Consider the following 22,003-nt stretch of genomic DNA (forward strand, 5'->3'; position numbering starts at 1 on the left):
CTGAACAGGAAAGAAGGGCATTTTTGAATAAGATAGACGTCTATCTTTTGTGTTCGAAAATGCTATGGATGTCCTTTTTTTGGTCCATTTGCGAACAAACAGATGTCCAAATGCAAGACATCCAAAACAGAGGAGGAGTGGCTTAATGGTTAGTGCAGCGGGCTTTGATCCTGGCAACATGGTTTCAATTTCCACTGCTGCTCCTTGTGACTTTGGGCAAGTCAAATGCACAAGGGGCATTTATGGATTTGACATACAAAAAACATCCAAAATCAGAACAGGAACGTTAATTTTCTTTAAAAAAAAAGTCTACCTTTTCCTTTTGAAAGTGCTGTTTGTAAAAATGTTTTGTGATTTAGGGGAGGAAGGGGAGGTGATCCCTGAGTCCCTCCAGTGGTCATCTGGTCATTTGGGGCACCTCATGTGGAGTAGAGAAGTAGCCTAGTGGTTAGGGTAGTAGACTTTGATCCTGTGGAAGTGGGTTCAATTCCCACTGCAGCTATTCATTATAAAATCAGGTCTAGCTCAAAACATCTTAGTCTTGGACGTTTTTTTTTGTTCCATTATGGCTGAAAGATGTCTAAACCCAAGTCTCGCCTTGATCGTACCCCTTTGAGATGTAGACGTCCTTCTGACGGACTTCAGAGAAAGATGTCTAAAAATAGGTTTTGAAAATACTGATTTGGACCTCTTGGTGAGATAAACCTCTATATGCACACTTATGTCATTTTTTGGACGTTTTTTTCTGTTGAAAATGAGCCTGATAGTAAACCTTAGCCAAGCAAATCTCTTTTCAAATAATCATATCAGGATATTTCCTTAGATATGTCCTTTTCCATAGTGGTAAAATTAAATATCATACTCTCATTTTTATCCAACAGATGATGGATTTATGAAAAGCAACCTGCAACGGCATAAAATAACTCACACAGAAAGCAAACCATTTAAATGTTCTGAATGTGATAAAATGTTCAAAAGTAAAGTTAAGGTAAAACAGCATGAAATAATTCACACGGAAGACAAACCATTTAAATGTTTTGAATGTAATAAATGTTTCAATCAGAAAAGCAACTTGCAACAGCATAAAATGACTCATACAGGAGACAAACCATTTAACTGTTCTGATTGTGATAAATGTTTTACAAACAAAGGTGAGATACAACGGTATAAAGTGCCTCACAAGGGAGACAAACCATTTAAATGTCCTGAATGTGATAAATGGTTCAAAAGGAAAGGTGATCTGAAACAGCATAAGGTGACTCACACAGGAGACAAACTATTTAAATGTTCTGAATGTGATAAATGGTTCAAAAGGAAAGCTGAGCTGCAACAGCATAAGGTGACTCACACAGGAGAGAAGCCATTTATATGTTCGGAATGTGATAAATGCTTTAAAAGGAAAGGTGATCTGAAACAGCATAAGGTGACTCACACAGGAGAGAAGCCATTTAAATGTTCTGAATGTGATAAATGCTTTACTTTTAATCGTAAGCTGCAACAGCATAAGGTGACTCACACAGGAGAGAAGCCATTTAAATGTTCTGAATGTGATAAAGGCTTTAAAAGAAAAGGTGATCTGCAAAGGCATAAGGTGACTCACACAGGAGAGAAGCCATTTAAATGTTCTGAATGTGATAAATGCTTTAAAAGTAATGGTGCGCTGCAACTGCATAAGGTGACTCATGCAGGAGACAAACCCTTTAAATGCACTGAATGTGATAAATGGTTCAAAAGGAAAGCTGATCTGCAACTGCATAAGGTGATTCACACAGTAGACAAGCCATTTAAATGCCCTGAATGTGATAAATACTTTAAAAGGAAAGGTGATCTGAAACAGCATAAGGTGACTCACAGAGGAGTCAAACCCTTTAAATGTTCTGAATGTGATAGAAGTTTCAGCAGCGATGCCTATCTACAAGTGCACGTGGAGGGGCATTTTGAATATGATGTGTAAAATCCTAATAGGAAAGAAGGTCATTTTCAAAAATGTTTTGTGATTTGGACGTTTTGTTTTTTGGTCCATTTTGGGGGAAAAAATGTCCAAGTGCAAAATGCACAAATTCAAGCCATTGAAATGTAGGAGGAGCCAGCATTTTTAGTACACTGGTCCCCCTGACATCCCAGGACAACAATAGGGCACCCTAGGGGGCACTGCAGTGGACTTCATAAAATGCTCTCAGGTACACATCTCATCATTGCTCCCTTACCTTGTGTGCTGAGCCCCCCAAAACCCACTACCCTCAACTGTACACCACTACCATAGCCCTTACAGGTGAAGGGGGCACCTATATATGGGTACAGTGGGTTTCTGGTGAGTTTTGGAGGTCTCACAGTTTCCTCCACAAGTGTAACAGGTAGGGGGGGATGGACCTGGGTCCACCTGCTTGAAGTGCACTGCAGTACCGACTAAAACTGCTCCAGGGACCTGCATACTGCTGTCAGGGAGCTGGGTATGACATTTGAGGCTGTCGGAAGCATAGCAAAGGCGGGACTGGGGCGTGCTTAACATATGGGCGTCCTCGGCCAATAATGGAAAAAAGAAGGCCGTCCCTGACGAGCACTTGGCCGATTTGGTCCATTTCTTCTTGCGACCAAGCCTCAAACAAAGTGCCCGAACTGACCAGATGACCATCGGAGGGAATCGGGGATGACCTACCCTTACTCCCCCAGTGGTCACTAACCCCCTCCCACCCTAAAAAATATTTTTGCCAACTTCTATGCCAGCCTCAGATGTCATACCCAGCTCCCTGACAGCAGTATGCAGGTCCCTGGAGCAGTTTTAGTGGATACTGCACTTGGCGGACCCAGGCCCACCCCCCCCCCCCCCCCACCTGTTACACTTGTGGTGGTAAATGTGAGCCCTTCAAAACCCACCAGAAACCCACTGTACCACAGAAAACATGATCATAATAATTGGTTGCTAGTTCGCTTTTGTATTCTTTTAAAGATTTTACGTTTAGCACATATTTTGAATGTTCTCCTTCCTACTTGAGTCAGTTAGCTATCCCATATTCTCCAGCCAGGACATTAAGATCGTGATTTTAGGACAATGCTCCATATTAATTGATTCTGGTGCCTAATCTCCCCCCTTCCGTTCTCTCTTGTATGCTTTATTATTGAATTCTTTATGTATTTTTTTCCTTATTGATAAGTGTTGGTTTATGAGTTTTGTTTTGTCGTTTGTAATGACTTCTTGTTAGTCACATTGAACTCGAAATTGTACATTAAAATGTGGGTATAAATGTCATAAATAAATAAATTAAGCTCATTGGGATTTTCCTCGCTCTAAGTGCTTTTTTTTTTTTGGTTGGCACCTACATTATGGAACAACCTGCATAAAGATATTCGGCAGGAAATGAATCTCAAGAAATTTAAGATTTTATTGAAAACTCCTTTCTTTATAACTGCTTTTGATGTTTCTTTAAGTGATGGGACAAAAGTATACTGATGAGTCTGTGACTGATTATTTTTGCTGTTTTTATTTTAATACGAATGATTTCTTAGTATGTCTGATATAGGTCTTTTCTATATGAAGTTTGGCATTCTTTTCCATTCTTTTTATATTTGTAATTTTAATGTAAAGCACCGTGATCCATTTAGACCTGGCAGTATATCAAATTTTAATAAACTGTTAATAACTTAGAGCTCCTTTTGCTAAACCACATTGGCAATTCCTGGTTCAGCAATGCCGATGAAGCGTGGGAGTCGTTAACGCAGTTTGGTAAAAGAAGCCCTTAGTGACTATGGCCATTGCTTGCTGCTCAAATGTTAGATGATTATCAATGATCACTCCCAATATCTTTACACTAGAATCAATTGTGTAAACATCATTATCAACCTTGAAACTATTAGTCAAGGCAATATTGAAATGGCTGCTAACATTGCTAACAGATAAAAACAATTTTTTTTCCCTATTAAGTTTCAACTTAAAGATGCAGTCCACATCTCCATCGTATCTGGTCTGTTCCCTGTATCTGCTAATACATTTGAAACATCGTTTTCAAAAGGAATGAGAATAGTAACATCATCGGTATATATATAAAGGGGGCACAATCCTAAATCCGCAAGCCATTCACCTAGTGGAGCCTTCAGAAAATTAAATGGAATCGGTGAAATCTTTTAACCCTAGGGGCTCCCACACTCAGGAGTCCATTCTAAAGAGAAGGAACCCAGATATCTTCACTCTTTAAGATCTGCTCTTTAGAAAACCATGAAACCATTTGTAGACTGCCCCAATAATGCCAAACAAGTCAAGTAGAATTAACATTATGTCATGATCTACAGTATCAAATGCACTTGACATATTTATTTATTTTTTGAACATTTATACCCCACTTTTTTTCCACATAAAGCAGACTCAAAAAGTGGCTTACAATGTACTGATGAATCAATTACAATGACATTAGAGAGGGTAGAAGGAACAGGGGAAGAAGTGAAAGGGAAGGAGGGGAATAAATATGAACAATGACTTTCTTCTTCAGGCTTACCATTAAGACTTCAGAAGTGGAAGGTATGAGACACTTACTTATCGACTTCAGTTACAGCAGGCTGAATGTGCTGTAATGCCAATTTCACTTTTATGTCCTTGTTTACGGTTGTAGTTATACTTGTTCAAATTTTAATAAAATTAATTCAGAAAACATGTTTTTGATGAGAGAGAAAGAGAGAAACTGAAACTAAACGCCTGCTGCAGCAATTCAGGTGAAAACTGCAAAAGGTGGGGTTTAACATATTAAACTTGAAAATATCCGACATAAAACTAGGTCTAGCTAGGCTGGACCATAACCATCTCTTCAGAAATATCTGTGAGATATATCAGGACTGGTGTATTAGAACCCTCTTTCCCTGACTATCTTCCTTTCTAAGCTCAGATTTCAATGTGGCTAACACTGTCTCAGTGCTATATTTTGGTCTAAAACCTGATTGAGAGTAATGAAGAATGTTGTAAGTAAATGATGAGCCACCAGACCCCTCCATAGCTTTAACCAGAAGTTTTATAGAAGCCACAGGCCTGTACTTAGTTACCTCGTTCGTCTTAGCTGTCTGATTTTTAGGTATGGGAGTAAGCAGTATACCCCCTTTCTCTCTGGGGAATAGGCATGATACTAGACAACGACATATATTGAGTGAGACATTCTATAAATCCTGAATGAGTCCCCTCATAAGATAACTAGGGGGTCCTGTCTGACATTGCTGCCTGGATGTCTCAGCGCCATCTGAAACTAAACATGACCAAGATTGAGCTTCTTATCTTTCCCCCTAAACAAACCTCTCCTCCTCTCCCATTCTCTATTTCTGTGAATAACACTCTCATCCTTCCTGTCTCATCAGCTCGTAACCTTGGGGTCATCTTGAACTCCTCCCTCTCCTTCTCTGCACATACTCAACAGACTGCTAAAACCTGTCGTTTCTTTCTCTATAATATCAGCAAAATTTGCCCTTTCCTTTCTGAGCACACTACCAGAGCCCTCATCCACACTCTTACCACCTCTCGCTTAGACTGTTGCAACTTGCTTCTCACAGGTCTCCCACTTAGCCATCTCTCTCCTCTTCAATCTGTTCAAAATTCTGCTGCACGACTAATATTCCGCCAGTGTCGTTATGCTCATATTAGCCCTCTCCTCAAGTCACTTCACTGGCTTCCTATCCATTTCCGCATACATTTCAAGCTCCTCTTATTGACCTATAAGTGCATTCACTCTGCAGCTCCTCAGTACCTCTCCACTCTCATCTCTCCCTACATTCCTCCCCGGGAACTCCGTTCACTGGGTAAATCTCTCTTATCTGCACCCTTCTCCACTGCTAACTCCAGACTCCGTTCCTTTTATCTTGCTGCACCATATGCCTGGAATAGTCTTCCTGAGCCAGTACATCAAGCTCCATCTCTGGCCGTCTTCGAATCTAAGCTAAAAGCCCACCTTTTTGATGCTGCTTTTAACTCCTAACCCTTATTCATTTGTTCAAAACCCTTATTTCATCATCCTCACTTTAATGTTCCCTTATTTCTTGTTTGTCCTGTTTGTCTGTCCTAATTAGATTGTAAGCTCTGTCGAGCAGGGATTTTTCTTCATGTTCAAGTGTACAGAGCTGCGTATGGCTAGCAGCGCTATAGAAATGATAAATAGTAGTAGTAGTATGTAGGTGCCCCCCTTCACCCCTTAGGGCTATGGTAGTGTTGTACAGTTGTGGGTAGTGGGTTTGGGGGGGCTCAGCACACAAGGTAAGGGAGCTATGCACCTGGGAGTAATTTATGAAGTCCACTGCAGTGCCTCCTAGGGTGCCCGGTTGGTGTCCTGGCATGTGAGGGGGACCAGTGCACTACAAATGCTGGCTCCTCCCATGACCAAAGGGCTTGGAATTGGTGGTTTCTGAGATGGGCGTCCTCGGTTTCCATTATCGCTGAAAACCGGGGACGACCATCTCTAAGGTCAACCTAAATGTGGAGATGTGGGCTTTCCTGACCGTATTATCGAAATGAAAGATGGACGCCCATCTTGTTTCGATAATACGGGTTTCCCCGCCCCTTCACCAGGATGTTCTGCGAGGATGTCCTCAGGAAAACTTGGGCGCCCTGTTTGATTATGCCCCTCCACGTCTTAAGAATGCCCAAGTTCTGTCCTGAACACACCTCTGACACACCTCCATTGAGGTTTGGACGCACTTCTGGCGAACTTCAGAGAAAAATGTCTAAAAATGCTGATTTGGATGATTTTGTGAGAAAAACGTCCACATGCAGACATGCTACTTTTTGGGTGTTTTTCTCTTTTGAAAATGAGCCCAAAAGTGACTCACATGAGAGACAAACTGTTTAAATGTTCTCAGTGTGATAAGTGGTTCAAAAGGAAAGGTGCACTGCAATGGCATGAAGGGATTCATACTGGTGACAAACCATTTAAATGTTCTCAATGTGATAAGTGGTTCAAAAGGAAAGGTGTGCTGCAACAGCATAAAGTGACTCACAGGGGAGACAAACTATTTAAATGTTCTGAATGTGACAAACGTTTCAGAAGCAAAGCTGAGCTGCAAAAGAATGAAATGACTTACAGAGGCTGCCAGAAAAGCGAGTAACACCAGAACGGAATTGACTATAGAGGTGTTGATCCTCAAGTACCAAGAATTGCTACCTGAGACTAAGAAAACGTTGCAGAAAAATACGGTATATTTTCTATTGTTTTGGGTACCACAGGCTTAATAAAAAAAACCCCTCTTCTAAGTACATCTGGATAAGCTGCCTGTATATTACATCTTATTAACTCCAGAAAGAAGTTCTCTTTGGCACAATGCAAGTACTACAGTGAGTGTTAGCAGTAAATTTGAGAGACTGAGATCATCCTCCACATTCCTTATCTTAGGAGTGAAGCTCATTATTGTCTTGGGATGCACAAAAATAACTCATTTGGAGAATTTGCAGACTATGGACTTTTCCTCCAGGAACTTGTCCAAACCTTTTGTAAATCCAGATATGCTAACTGTTACTACATCCTCCGTCAAAGAGTTTCAGAGCTTAACTATTTGTTGAGTGAAAAATATTTCCTCCTTTTTGTTTTAATAAATGCCAATAGATTATATGATTATATAGACTCCAATAACATCTTGGTAATAACGCAGTAGGGCAATAAGAGAGAAGCTCATGGAACAAAAGATCAGTTAATGTTGAGTAAAGCCATCTTGGCCAGTGCTAAGAAAAGCAGAAATCTTAGTATAGCATGGATTGACTATATGAAAGCCTTTGATACTGGCCCACATTCCTGGATAATAAATTGCCTAAGGAGAAACATTTGAATATTTGATACCACTGGTCTGGTTTCAGGACCTACACACAGCTCTGCCAGTGTACCTCAGTCCTATTTTGCAGTATCCATAGAGCTCTGCTAATGCACCCCTTACTCCTATATTATTGATTTCTCTTCTTGATGGTGTCAAGGCTGGTTTCGATAAGGGAAAAAATTTTGTTGGTTACCTTGGACATCTCTGTTGCCTTCGACACCATATTTAAGCAGGTCCCCCCCCCCCCCCCACACACACACATTCTTGACTTGCCACCCCCACCCACCTGCCTTCCTCCTTACCTTCCTGTGTGAGTCAGTCCCTCGGTCTGTGATCTCCTCTCTTGGTCCTGTGTGCCGGGACCTGGATGATTGCATTAACGCAACATGCTGGAGCAGGGAAGACAGACCTGGGAGAAGCAAGCTTGCTGGTGCCAGGCCCCCTCTTGGAGTCATTGGTGGTCTCGTTTTACTTTGCACACACTGCTACTTTCTGGACATCCACGCATTGAGCTACATCGCCTACACTATATATATATATATATATATATATATATAGCAATCCACTTAAGTGTAAGGGTCTGGGACCAAAGAAATACATGCAGTTAACCGGAGCGTGCAGTTAACCGTTGTGACCCAAAGAAGCTTGACATCTGATAAACATATGTACAGTACTGTTTATTATTATATGTACAGTATACAGTATCCATTAACTGACATTAGACTTACTTGAAATAATCAGTTATAGTCCTCTGTATACTAATGGGTCTGTGAGTTCTATAGACTACGTCTGCCAGATGGTAAAAACTGTCATAGCACTGACATCCAGTGGCCTCCAGATAGGCCCGCATGGTGTTGAGACTCTCCAGTGCTCTTTCAAAAGTGACAGCAAGAGGAGGTTGTTGAATTTCGTCAGCATGTGCCTCGCTGCTCATTTCATCATCTGTTCCATCATCAGCCATTGTTGCCTGCGTGTAGGCGCATATCTCCACATCAGTGCTGTCATCAGCTGTTTGTAGATCGTAATCAACAGCTATGTAGCGATGAATCTCCTCTTCAGTAACACCGGCTGGGATGTCAATAACCTGTTCATCTGACACGTTTGCAACAGCTGCATCTGTTTCGTCCCTCTCCATATCCTTAACAAAGCTTGCCCGCTTGTAGCAGTTCACAGTGGTTGCCTGTGTAACATGATTCCAGGCTTCTTTCTGCATATGTAGGGAATCCAACAGTGATAGATTACGAGCCAGTTCAACAGCACGTTTATCCTTGCCAGTTTGGTCATCAATAACGCTCATCAGACGACGTAGCACAAGAACCCGATAATGTTGTTTGAAATTGGCTATTATGCCCTGATCCATAGGTTGGATCAGAGAGGTAGTGTTTGGTGGCAGGAAGACTACCTTGACGTTAGACAGCCTGACATCATCCCTGTGTGCAGCTCAATTATCACAAAGCTGCAAAATCTGACGCTTTTGTGCCCGCATTCTAGTGTCTAACTTCTTTAGCCATTGCTTCTAAATTTCCCCAGTCATCCATGAATTTGCGTTAGCCTCGTATGACACAGGACGTCGCTTAACTTTCTTGAAGCAATGGGGCTGGTTGCTCTTTCCAATGACGAGGGGTTCATACTTCTCACTCCTATCCATATTGCAGCAAAGTAGGATCGTCAGTCGGTCCTTCGACGTTTTACCTCCAGTAGTTTCGGCATGTTTGAATGCAAGTGTTCCATCAGGAATCGCTCACCAGTAGAGACCGTTTTCGTCAGCATTAAAAATGCCACGAGGTGCAAACTCGTTCAAGATGGTAGGAAGAACTGAAAGAACCCAATTTTCAGCACCAAAGTCATCAGTGTCTTGTTTCTCACCATGCTGTTTCTTGAATTTTATGTTGTTCCTCTCCTCCCATCTTTCCAACCATCCAACAGTGGCTTTGAATTCGGTTAGTCCAAGACTTTCAGCTAACTGGTTAGCGTTCTCCATAAGCAGTGGACCACTGACAGGAAACTGTCTGCTCCTGACTTGAGAAAACCACTGAAGAAGAGCATCTTCTACCTCCTCAGCTTTTCCTGCCCGTTTTCGTTTCCATTGTGGATTTGTATTGTTTTGCCAGTCTTCCAGAACTGGTCTTTCTGCTTCAAACATGTGAAATTTGACTGGGATTGACACCATATTCTTTAGCAATAGATGCTTGACTTTGTTTGTTTTCTAATTTTTAAAGAATTTCTATTCGTTCAGCCAGTGTTAAAGTCTTACAGTTCCGCCACGACAATGACCCCAGTGTACACTCTAACAACATTCTTTTGCTTATTCTGCCTGTGGCAGTTAAAGTGGTGGTAAATTTGAAATCTCATTGGTTGTCACGCACCAATCGGCTTCCATATTCCGTCCACGTGCTTATGTGGAGTCTTTCCTGCAGAGGAGCGGTCTTAAATCATGCATATAAGCGAATCTTGCACTTATCAGTGGTGCGCTAAACCGAAGTTTGGCCCCATAGAAATTGATGGTGCCAAAAAGGGGACCGAAGTACGGCATGCAGTTAAACAGAGCATGCGCTTATCCGACATGCACTTAAATGGAGTACACTGTGGAGGGGCATAATCAAACGTGAACGCCCATCTCCATGGGCGTCTATGTCCGAGAACGGGTACGTGAAGGGGCGGGACAGACCGTATTTTCAAAAAAATGGGCGTCCATCTTTTTTTTTTGATAATACGGTTTGTGCCTGGCAAATGCATCGGATTTGTGCAGATTTGAGCTGGGCGGTTTCGTTTTCCAGCGATAATCAAAACCGAAGGCACCCAGCTCAAAAACGAAAAAATCCAAGGCATTGGGTCATGGGAGGGGCCAGGATTCGTAGTGCACTGGTCCCCCTCACATGTGAGGACACCAACCGGGCACCCTAGGGGGCACTTGTAACAAGTAAAAAAATAAATTAAAATACCTCCCAAGTCCATAGCTCCCATCCCTTGGGTGCTGAGCCCCTCAAATCCCCCCCCCCCCAAAACCCACTGCCCACAACTCTACACCATTACCATAGCCCTTATGGCTGAAGGGGGGCACCTACATGTGGGTACAGTGGGTTTTGGGGCAGTTTGGAGGGCTCCCATTTACCACCACAAGTGTAACAGGTGGGGGGGATGGGCCTGGGTTCACCTGGCTGAAGTCCACTGCACCCACTAACAACTGCTCCAGGGACCTGCATACTGCTGTGATGGAGCTGGGTATGGCATTTGAGGCTGGCATACAGGCTGGAAAAAAAAGTTCTTAAAGTTTGTTTTTTTATGGTGGGAGGGGGTTAGTGACCACTGGGGAAGTCAGGGGTGATCCATAGGCGCCCGGTATAAGAGGCTTGGGGAGGCTAAGCCTCCCCAGCCAGAAGTTAACATTAACAGCAGGATCAGCAGTTTCTAAATTCAGCGTCTTTCTCTTCCTCCAGAACAGTAGTCTCTCTCTTCTTTGCAGTGCCCCGCAGACTCTCCGCTTTCCCTCCCCAGCGCGACACTCACTTTGCTACCACTAGCGGTACTAGAGAATGATCGGCGCCATCAACTCTGCGCACGCGGGAGGTGGGACCTATGGGCAGTGGCGTACCGACTCTGAGGGCGGGGCGCTGGGGGCGGGTTCAACTCCTTAGGGGGTGCGTGCTGCCATCCATTGATGTTGCCATCCATTGACGTCTTCCCCTGCATGGCGTGTCCCAGCTTCTCCCCCCACCCTGACTAGTGCGGTATCACTCTCCTCGCTCGCCCCACTCTGCTAGTGTTTAAATTTCGAAGCCTCACCCTCGGCAGCATCAGCAATGTGAGTGCTGCCTTCAGCCAGCCCCGGAAGCATTCTCTGTTCAGCGTCCCGCCTACGCGGGAAGTTGTATAGAGGAGGCTTCCGGGGCAGGCAGAAGGTAGCACATTCATTGCTGCTGGCGAGCCTGGAACCTTAGAGGCGTGCAGGAGCGGCTGTGGAGTGAGGAGGGGGAGTGCAATACTGCAGTAATCGGGGGGGGGGGGGGGAGGACGGAGGGAGAGTGATTCCAGCCAGGCCAAAGAGAAAGGGGGGTGGAGAGAAGAGGATGGAGAGATACTGGCCCTGGGGTGGGAGTACAGGAGAGAGGGAGAAAGAAGGGTGAGGAACATCAAGGGAAGGGGACACAGGGCAGATGCTGAATTTGGGGGTAACAGGGATGGGAACACAGAGAGCAAATACGGAACATAGGGGGAACGGGGATGGGAACACAGAGAACAAATGCTGAATATGGGTGGAATAGGGACAGAGACGGAGGTTATGGATAGGAGATAGTGAGTCAGAGGGAATGACAGTGGACATGGAGAGAAAAAAGTCAATTAGGAGGTAAGCAGAAGATGGATATGGATGGGGAACAGAGAGAGGAGAAATAAAGATGGAGGGGGGAAATACTGGAATGCATATGTAAAAAGAAAAGAAGACAGAGGCAGAAGGGAAAGAAAAGGCAGGCAGTGGATGGAAGAGGCAGAGAAAACTGCCAGACACCATATGAAAAGGGGAAAAGGGCAGACAGTGGATGGAAGGGGCACAGAAAGCAGACAGACGCTGGATGAAAGGGAGAGAGAAAGAGAGCAGATGCTGGAAGGAAGGCAGAGAGTGAAGAGAAGAGGAGGAAAGCAGAAATCAGAACAAATGTAGAAAAAAATATTTATTTGCTTTAGAATAAAGTAGTATTGTAGCTGTGGTGATGAATAGAAATGAAAATAAGGTGATTTTTTGTTGGACTAATTTTAATACAGTTTTGACCAACTTTCAGAGACCAAAACCTTCATCCTTAGGTCAGGACAGGACCGTAACAACAGTACTGACCTGAGGAAGGAGGTTTTGGCCTCTGAGTGCTAATTGAAAAAGTATTAGTCCAATAAAATGGTATTATCTTATTTTCTCTGTTTTGTTTTATTTCTATTTTTTAATTTGTAAAGTGGTGATTGGTATTTGTCAGTTTTTTTCAAATTTATTTTGCACAGTACTAGGGATATGCATCACTGTTTCTGTGGTGTTGCATTGAATGTGGAATCTGGCCTCTTGGGGGTTTAGTTTAATTTTTGTCTGTATATTTCTATTTTAGTTTGTGGTTACTTATTCTATACTTGGTGAGGATGTATCTGTGTTCTGTGTGTTTTTGATGACTTATACTGTGCCATAATTGAAATTTGAAAACTCTTATCTCTATCTGGTCGTTAATAAAAGGAGCTCATTATGAATACCATCCACCCTAAAATGATGTTTTGTGGCTGTACATGAGAATTGTGATATGATCTCTTGTTTCATATTGTTGACGGTCTGTGATGTTCTTCGTATGGGTGGTATATTGGTGTATTAGGGTCTGCCCAGTGTAATATTTATGGTACAGTAAGGTTCTGAGTGTGTTTTTGCACAAGTTTGTGCATAGTGTTTTGCAGTTGAGCGATTGTGGTTAGGATTGAGCAACCACTTTATTCTTTGACATATGATACAATTTAATAAAAGGTATTTATTGTGACTATTTTATTTTTACTTATTTTTTTTTGTGTGTTGTCAGACAGTTATGGATGTAAGCTCCACCCCTGGCCCCACCCCTAACCCCGCCCCTATTAGCCTCCCCAAACAGTTGGGCTACCGACCGCCTATGGGGTGATCATCCCCGATTCCCTTCGGTGGTCATGTGGTCATTTAGGGCACTTTTTTGGGACTTGTTCATGAAAAAAAAGGGTAAAAAAATGACCCAAATTCGCGCTAAAAACGCCTTTCTGTTTTCGATTATTGGCCAAAGGCACCCATCTCTGCTTGGCCGTTAAACACGCCCCAGTCCCGCCTTCACCACGCCTCCGACACGCCCCTGTCAACTTTGCCTGTTTCCACGACAGATTGCAGTTGAAGACGCCCAAAATCGGCTTTCGATTATACCGATTTGGGCGCCTTTGCGAGATGGGCGCCTATCTCCCGATTTGGGTCGAAACCTGGGCGCCCATCACTTTCGAAAATAAGGCTGTGTATATACTTTTTCCTTATAATGTTCTTTTCTTGCTATATATATTTCACAGCACTGTTTCTCTTTTCTGCACTGCTGTTTTTTATACACTCAGTGTCTCTCTTAGTATCTGAGGATCTGAAGGCGATGAAACAGTGTGACAAGGCGGTGACCGTAGCCAGAAGGTTACTAGGCTGTATAGAGAGAGGTGTGACCAGCAGAAGAAAGGATGTGTTGATGCCCCTGTACAAGTTGTTGGTGAGGCCCCACCTAGAGTATTATGTTCAGTTTTGGAGGCCGTATCTTGCTAAGGATGTAAAAAGAATTGAAGCGGTGCAAAGAAAAGCTACAAAAATGGTATGGGATTTGCGTTATAAGACGTATGAGGAGAGACTTGCTGACCTGAGAAACAGGGGTGATATGATACAGATGTTCAAATATTTGAAAGGTATTAATCTGCAAACGAACCTGTTCTGGAGACAGGAAGGTGGTAAAACTAGAGGACATGAAATGAGGTTGAAGGGGGGCAGACTCAAGAAAAATGTCAGGAAATATTTTTTCACAGAGAGAGTGTTGGATACTTGGAGATGAAAACGGTAACGGAATTCAAAAATGCGTGGGATAAACATAAAGGAATCCTGTTCAGAAGAAATGGATCCTCAGAAGCTTAGCAGAGGCTGGGTGGCAGCACCAGTGGTTAGGAGGTGGGGCTAGAGGTTGGGAGGTGGGGCTAGTGCTGGGCAGACTTCTATGGTCTGTGCCCAGAAAATGGCTGATACAAATCAAGGTCAAGTATACACATAAAGTAGCACATATGAGTTTATCTTGTTGGGCAGACTGGATGGACCGTACAGGTCTTTTTCTGCCGTCACCTACTATGTTTGTTTTTATGCTATTCTTTATTCTTCATTTATTCTTTAACGTCATGCTGCTTTTAACACACAGGTGTAGATGCAACAGTATCTCTTAATTCATTTAACACGCTGTATTTCTCTTTTTTTTATACACTGCGTTAATTACCCCGTTGAAAATTTAAAAACAGGTGCTTTATACCATATGTTTAGTGAACATCTGAAATCATATAATGTACTTTTAGCGTATGTATTATATATAGACTCATTTCTCACATATATTTTGTTATATATATTTGTGATTTTATATATATTTCTGTATGTATTAGTTCCATTTATATTATGTTTGTTTTTAGACCCCTGAGGCAGGCACTAAGCCGAAACACGATGCCGTGTTGGGCGCTCTTCAGAATAAAGTCTTTTTATCTCCCTTACCGTGTGTGCTGAGCCCCCCAAACCCCCCCCAAATCCCACTACCCACAACTGTACTCCACCTTACAGGTGAAGGGGGCACCTAGATGTGGGTACAGTGGGTTTGTGGTGGGTTTAGGCTCGCTGTTTCCTCCACAAACGTAACAGATGGGGGGGGATGGGGCTGGGTCTGCCTGCCTGAAATGCACTGCATCCACTAAAACTGCTCCAGGGACCTGCATACTGCAGTGATGGACCTATCATCATCAGAAACTGGCATAGAGGTTGGCAATTAATATTTTGAAAGTTGTTTTTTGAGGGTGGGAGGGGGGGGGGGTTAGTGACCACTGGGGGAGTAAGGGGAGGTCATCCCCGATTCCCTCTGGTGGTCATCTGGTAATTTCGGGCACCTTTTTGTGGCTTGGTCATAAGAAAAACACGACTAGGTAAAGAGTCCAAGTGTTTGTCAGGGACGTCCTTTTTTTTTTTCTATTATGAGTTGAGGACGTTCAAGTGTTAGGCACGCCCAAGTCCCACCTCTGACACGCCCCCGTGAACTTTGGCTGTCCCTGCGACGGAAAGCAGTTTGGGACATCCAAAATCGGCTTTCGATTATACCGATTTGGATGACCCTGTGAGAAGGACGCCCATCTTCCGATTTGTGTCGAAAAATGGGCGTCCTTCCCTTTCGAAAATGAGCCTGGCAGTGAGCTACAGTCTTCTGCTTCTCCCCTCTTTTTCCCAAATCACTGTTATTTGAAGAGATCCACAAACTTCAAAGCACACACAGCACAAGACAAAAATGCATGCAGTGTAAATAAGGACTAAATAATAATAACTTATTTTTCAAGATCACTTTTTAAATAAGCCGGTAGTTCTCTGTCCATTGTACTCGGGCAAAATGTCTCTTGGGTCTCCTTCCCTTTACAGCAGACAGTATTGTTGTGAGTTCCAGAGTTATCAGCTAGATTCAACTCACAAGAACTACAATGTTATAGATCAGCAATTGTCAACTAGTGTGCCGTGGCTGGTCTGCAGGTGTGCCGCTGGACTTTCAGTGGCTTTGGTGGCTGGAAGGGATCTCTAAGCCCCACCAGCTGAAGCTGTCCCCGAAGGTGCCCAGGAGCTCCTAAGCACAGCTTGGCAGTCAGCAGATGCTTCTTCAGCCACCGATGCTCAGTTTTCGCATATGCACAGAGTACCAGCGTCGGGGGACCTCCAAAAATTGTTTTTTTTTTCTCAGTGGAATCTTAGTGGAGATTGGGAGGCGACACCTGTAATTGGGAAACAAAACGGGAGCTGGGCAGACTTCTACGGTCTACGCCCTGATCATGACTGAATAGATAAGGGATGGGCTGGAGTGTAAATTTAAGGGGCTTCGAGAAAGGCAAGGACAAATCAAACTCATGTATAGATATAAAGTATCACATACCATGTAAAATGAGTTTATCTTGTTGGGCAGACTGGATGGACCGTAGAGGTTTTTATCCGCCGTCATTTACTTTGTTACTATGTTACCAGTGTCAAGGTAACTGAAGTGTCAGTCAAAGCTGTTATTGAAGTGCTTTTCTCCTGCAGTTGCCTTCTGGATTTTTCTTCCTGTTTTTTTTTCTCATTTCTTAGGAGCTCTTATATTTTTATCTTGCCTTTATCAAATATATAAGTACATAGGTATTGCCATACTGGGAAAGACCAAAGGTCCATCAAGCCCAGTATCCTGTTTCCAACAGTGGCCAATCCAAGTCAGAAATACCTGGCAAGATCCCAAAAAAACTATAAAACATTCTATACTGCTTATCCCAGAAATAGTGGATTTTCCCCAAGTCCATTTATTAATGGTCTGTGGACTTTTCCTTTAGGAAGCCGCCCAAAGCTTTTTAAAACTCCGCTAAGCTGCCTTTACCACATTCTCTGGTGACGAATTCCAGAGTTTAATTACATGTTGAGAGAAGAAACATTTTCTCTGATTCGTTTTAAATTTACTACATTCTAGTTTCATCGCATGCCACCTAGTCTTAGTATTTTTGGAAAGATTAAACAGACGCTTCACATCTACCCGTTCAACTCCACTCATTATTTTATAGACCTCTATTTTATCTCCCCTCAGCTGCCTTTTCTGCAAGCTGAAGAGCCCTAGCCACTTTAGCCTTTTCTCAAATGGAAGTCGCCCCATCCCCTTTATCATTTTCGTCTCCCTTCTCTGTTCCTTTTCTAATTCCATTATATCTTTTTTGAGTATATTATAGACTAGTGTTTTTTTTTAAGTTAAGTGTGTTAAGGGGGGAACAACTCGTGGGGGCAAGAAAGGGGTGGAGAGGACATATATGCTTTTAGCGCCTTGTCAGTGTATCCTGAGATGAAAAAGGTTAAAAATAATATCTGCTATAGATGCAACAGGACTAAATTAGTTCTCCTTGCATGGAACATGCTACACTGTCTCTAGAGAACCACCTTAAGGAGGTGGGATATTCAAGGATGACCTCACCCAGAAGGGGAGGGTTGAAGAACTTTGCGCATGCTCTGCTCTCTCTGCTGCTTTCTCTTCCTCAGAAATTCAAAATAGGAAGCAGAAAAATGGGTGCATGCAACTGAAAAGCCCTGCCAGACCCAGTCTCCTTTCTGCAGAGGGGGAGAGAAGGGACTTTATTTCAGATCCTCAGGAATGAGCCCAGCCTCCTCCTGTTTTGCTCATTTTTCCAGGAACAGGGAAATCTCCAGCCAGAATCCATCCCAGCAGCTGCAGAATTCGGAAGGAAAACAGCAGGGACATGTCTGCTCTGGTTTCTGATCAGGCAAGAAATTGTTCTCGGTTGCTCTGTACAGTTCTTGTAGCCTAGTGGTTAGTGCAGCAGACTTTGATCCTGGGGAGCTGTGACTCTGAGCAAGTCACTTAACTGTGACAAAATAAGTACCTGTATATAATATGTAAACTGCTTTGATTGTAACCACAGGAAGGCAGTATATCAAGTCCTACCCCCTTTCTTTGTTTGACTGTTTTGGAGTGGAGCATTAACTAGTTGTTGGTATAAGAATTTAACATGTTAGAGGTAGATTGCAGTACTTGCCCTAGGGGGGGTCCAGTCCTAGGGACTGATGAGAATAGGAGGAGGAAAGGAGAGCTGCCTCTGTTATTTTTCCAGAGCCAAGCCCCCTCTACTTTTAACCCCCTGCTGCAGACCCCCCTGCCGACAACGACCCTTTCCCGTTGCCGCTAGCAGGAACCTTTGCTGGCAGGGGTCCCCAGCCCCCTCCAGCCGGTCTTCTTCAGTGCCGGTGGACTCCAGCATGGGGATACATAGAGGACATGCACGCAGGACGTCAGGAGTTAGAAAGGCACTGGAGTCGACCGGCACTGAAGAAGACTTCGGTTGGCAGGGGTTGGAGACCCCTGCCAGCAAAGGTACCCGGTGGCAGCGACGGGGGACGGTCGGCGGCGGGGTGGTCGGCAGCTGGGGGAGGCAGGCTAAACTGTACCCCCCCCACCTCGGGCTCTGGACCCCCCTCCCGCCAAGGTCTGGCTACGCCCCTGGTGCCAGGTCTCATTAATAGATGAAAGGTTCAGGATCAGGGTCTACCATTGGTGCATTTATGCAACCAGGAATCTGTGATGTTTCCAGCTTCATTAATGCATATGAAAGTACTGTGGGGCTTTCTAACGTACAGAAAGGATATTGCAACGTACTTCTGGCAGGTTAAAGTCCCCCAACAGTGCTCTTCCTTTTCATTCCCACCTTTTGTGTGTCTTCAGCCAGATCTCTGTCCAGTTCCTCAATCTGACTCAGAGGTGTACAGATTTGCCCTCAGCATCGCCAGTATTTCAGTCACTTTGATATTATTTTTCACATACAGAACTACTTTTTTCCTATTCTCTGCCATCTCTGTACTTTCTAAAAACATTACAGCCTGTTAAAGGGGTCACGTGGTGCTATGCAGGAGAGGAGACGCTAGTAAACGGAGCTCCTGCACTTCCCCCTCATCTTGCTAATTTATTGTGCTGAAAATTGGATCTACCAACCTCAAAGTATCGGAGGAATATAGATTGGCGGCTGGGCGGTGTGTGATCTTTGACAGCGGTTTGAAAAGAGAGGGATGGCGGCGAAATCGCTGCGGAAGGAAAAAGACAAAAGTAAACCCACCGAATCCAAAATGGCGGCTGTACAGCTCTCACAGAGTTCTATTGTGTGTTCAGCGTGGACCTCAGAGATTACAGCGGAGGTCACTGCGGCAGTGGAGGCAGCCTTAGATAAGAAGTTGCAGGCTCTCTACGATCGGGCAGAGGCAGCACACGAGCGACTGGATGGGTTCCATTTAGACCTTGACCACATGCAGCAACGGATCAGCGATCTGGAGGATCGGGTGGTGGAGACAGAGGTACTAACGGGGGCCTTACAGAAACAGCTGGTGGAGTTGGAATCCAAATTGGACGACTTAGGAAACCGTTCCTGTTGCAACAACTTGCTTTTGATTGGCTTACTGGAACAGATAAAGGAAGTAGAGCTGGGGAGCTTCTTGGAAAGCTGGATTCCATGGGAACTGAACTTAAACAATCTGCATGGCCCTCTAAGGGTAGAGAGAACACATAGGTTGGGCCCGTGATGAAAGGGAACTGCCAAGCCATGTGCGGTGATTCTAAAAGTCTTGCACTATGGCCACAAGCAGGCCATTATGCAGACTCTGAGATCGGGTGGCGTGCTCAGCTATGAAGGGCAGAGGGTCCTTTGCTTCCAGTACTACTACTCTGCGCATGTGGCAGCAGCGAGGAAGGAATTTGTACCTGTCTGTGCGATTTTGTATGGCCGGAAAATCTGATTTGCCTTAATTTATCCTGCTAAACTGAGAGTGACCTACGAGAGGTCTGAACAAACTTTTGATACTGTTGCAGCGGTGCAAGCATTTATCAAGACTTTATCTCCAGAGGCGGCAGACTGACTATACCAAGTTTGTTGGAGTGGTACTTTGACAGTTCCTAATATTTCTGGAGGACTTGGCTGCTGAAAAGTGGTCAGAAACATTGGCAAAAGGGAGTTGGGGAGTTCTAGGAGAGTATGGGGGTTTGCTAAGTGGGCGAGTTTGACGGTTGGGTGAGGGGGGTGCTACTATCATGCTTTATCATTATCATGCTACCCAAGATCCTTTTGTAATACTAAATGTCTATTTTCTTGTTAAACCACTATCATGTTTTATCACTATCATGTTACCCAAGATCCTTCTGTAATACTAAATGTCTATTTTCTTAAATATTTCCACCATTCATGATGTATTGTAAGCCACATTGAGCCTGCAAAGAGGTGTGAAAATGCGGGATACAAATGCAATAAATAAAAATAAATAAATAAATACATGTTGTGGAAAATGCTGCTTTACAGTAATATAATGTTTGAGGGATGTTTGAGTTTTTCAGTTAGTTGTTATGATCAATGGATCAGTTGATAGTGGGGATGTGGGGTGCCTATACGTGATGAGTTCAATCTTGAAACTCGTTGGTGGGGGTGGGGAAGGGTTGGGGGAGCCGGGGGGGGGGGGGGTTGTGGGTCTTATTGGGGGGGGGGGGAAGAACAGGGGAGAGGTTGGGGAGGGGTGGATCTGCTCCAAGTGGTTGAAAGAAGAGAGGAGGGGAGAAAGGATGAGGCCTTCTGTATTGCTGAGAAATCAAGAGGGGGGCGTAGGCTAGGGCGCTCTTCCCTCACTAAAACAGGCTATTCTGCTGTTGGAGTTTCAGCAGTTAAAGGGGGACACCTAAGAGGGCGTATGGTTAAATTAGTGTCCTGGAATGTGGGGGGGATTTCCTCTCGAATCAAGCGTAGTAAAATTTTGCAGGTCTTGAATAGAAATAAGGCTCATATAGTAATGCTTCAGGAGACTCACCTATCAGCATTAGAGCATAAAAAACTATGCAGATGGTGGGTGATTATGTAGAGAGTCCAGCACATAAGCGGGAGTAATTATATTATTCCGTAAAGGACTTCACATGGAAAAAAAACGAGTGATACCTTGGGACGGTATGTCATAGTGGAGTTACTTATGAGCAACAGGCCTCTGTTATTAGTCAATGTTTATGCGCCTAACCAGTATGATAGGAAATTTTATCAAACCATAGTGAAACATGTACATTCTTTTGAACAGATTCCAATAATGATGGGTGGGGATTTTAATTCTGTATATGATCCTTTGCTGGATAGCACAGGTTCATTGAGAGTAGGGCCAGTGGACTTCTCCAGGGGAGTTCCTCGGATGTGCCCTTTGCTGGATTTGGTGGACTCCTGGCGTTTGTTTCATCCAGGGGTGAAAGACTATACGCATTTGTCACGAGCACATGGCACCTTATCACGTATAGATTATATTTTAATCTCGACGAATTACGTTTCATCTTTGTTTCAGGCTGAAATTGGGTTCACTCAGGTGTCAGATCATGCTCTAATATGGGTTTCTTTTTCCTGGGGGGATGACAGCAGACCTAGGCCTCGTTGGCGCTTTCCGAGAGAGCTGTATTATGATGGTCAGTTCACCTCTTATATATAATCTCAATGGCGAGAATATGCGGAGTTTAATAGGGAGACTTACCAAACCGACCCAGTTCTATTTTGGGAAGCATCGAAGGCGGTGTTACGTGGCTCGATTATATCCTATTCTGTGCATAAGAAGTTGGCGAGAGATGCTGAAATGATTAGGGTGGAACACCAGGTGCGGAGAGCTAGGCAGCTTTTTGGATCCCTTCCAACTCCGCTGCATAAGCTACGCTTGATGGAAGTACAGGCTACCTTGAATCAATTAATACAAGAAAAAACGCAAAAGTCTTACAATTATTATCGTTTTCAGTTGTATAAATATGCTAACAAACAGGGTAAATTGCTTGCACGGTTGGTTAAACAGGTAAGGGGATCGTGGTTTGTTTCTCAGCTTCGGGATAGCCAGGGTAGATACCACCATACAGCTGCAGGTATCAATGAGGTCTTTCGACAATTCTACAAATCCCTATACTCTCCTCCAGAGGATCAGGGGTTAGAT

General features: G+C 43.8%; 2 protein-coding genes across 4 annotated transcripts in view; one reads left to right on the forward strand and one right to left on the reverse strand.

Annotated features, from left to right (window-relative positions):
• LOC115464537 (zinc finger protein 845-like) overlaps positions 1-22,003 on the reverse strand; it is a 924,208-nt gene that overhangs the window by 161,486 nt on the left and 740,719 nt on the right. The window lies entirely within an intron of this gene.
• Positions 1-22,003, forward strand: part of LOC115466398 (oocyte zinc finger protein XlCOF6-like) — a 131,684-nt gene that overhangs the window by 45,613 nt on the left and 64,068 nt on the right. For 2 of the 3 annotated variants that reach the window (XM_030197597.1, XM_030197598.1), the window contains exon 1: positions 17,557-17,790. The exons of the other annotated variant lie outside the window; for it this stretch is intronic. In XM_030197597.1, the coding sequence (XP_030053457.1) occupies positions 17,767-17,790 (24 nt within the window). In that variant the 5' untranslated portion in view covers positions 17,557-17,766. Of the gene's footprint in view, positions 1-17,556; positions 17,791-22,003 lie in introns of those variants that run through there. 3 annotated transcript variants of the gene reach the window in all.

Source organism: Microcaecilia unicolor, chromosome 3, assembly GCF_901765095.1.
Source record: "Microcaecilia unicolor chromosome 3, aMicUni1.1, whole genome shotgun sequence".
Taxonomy (NCBI): domain Eukaryota; kingdom Metazoa; phylum Chordata; class Amphibia; order Gymnophiona; family Siphonopidae; genus Microcaecilia; species Microcaecilia unicolor.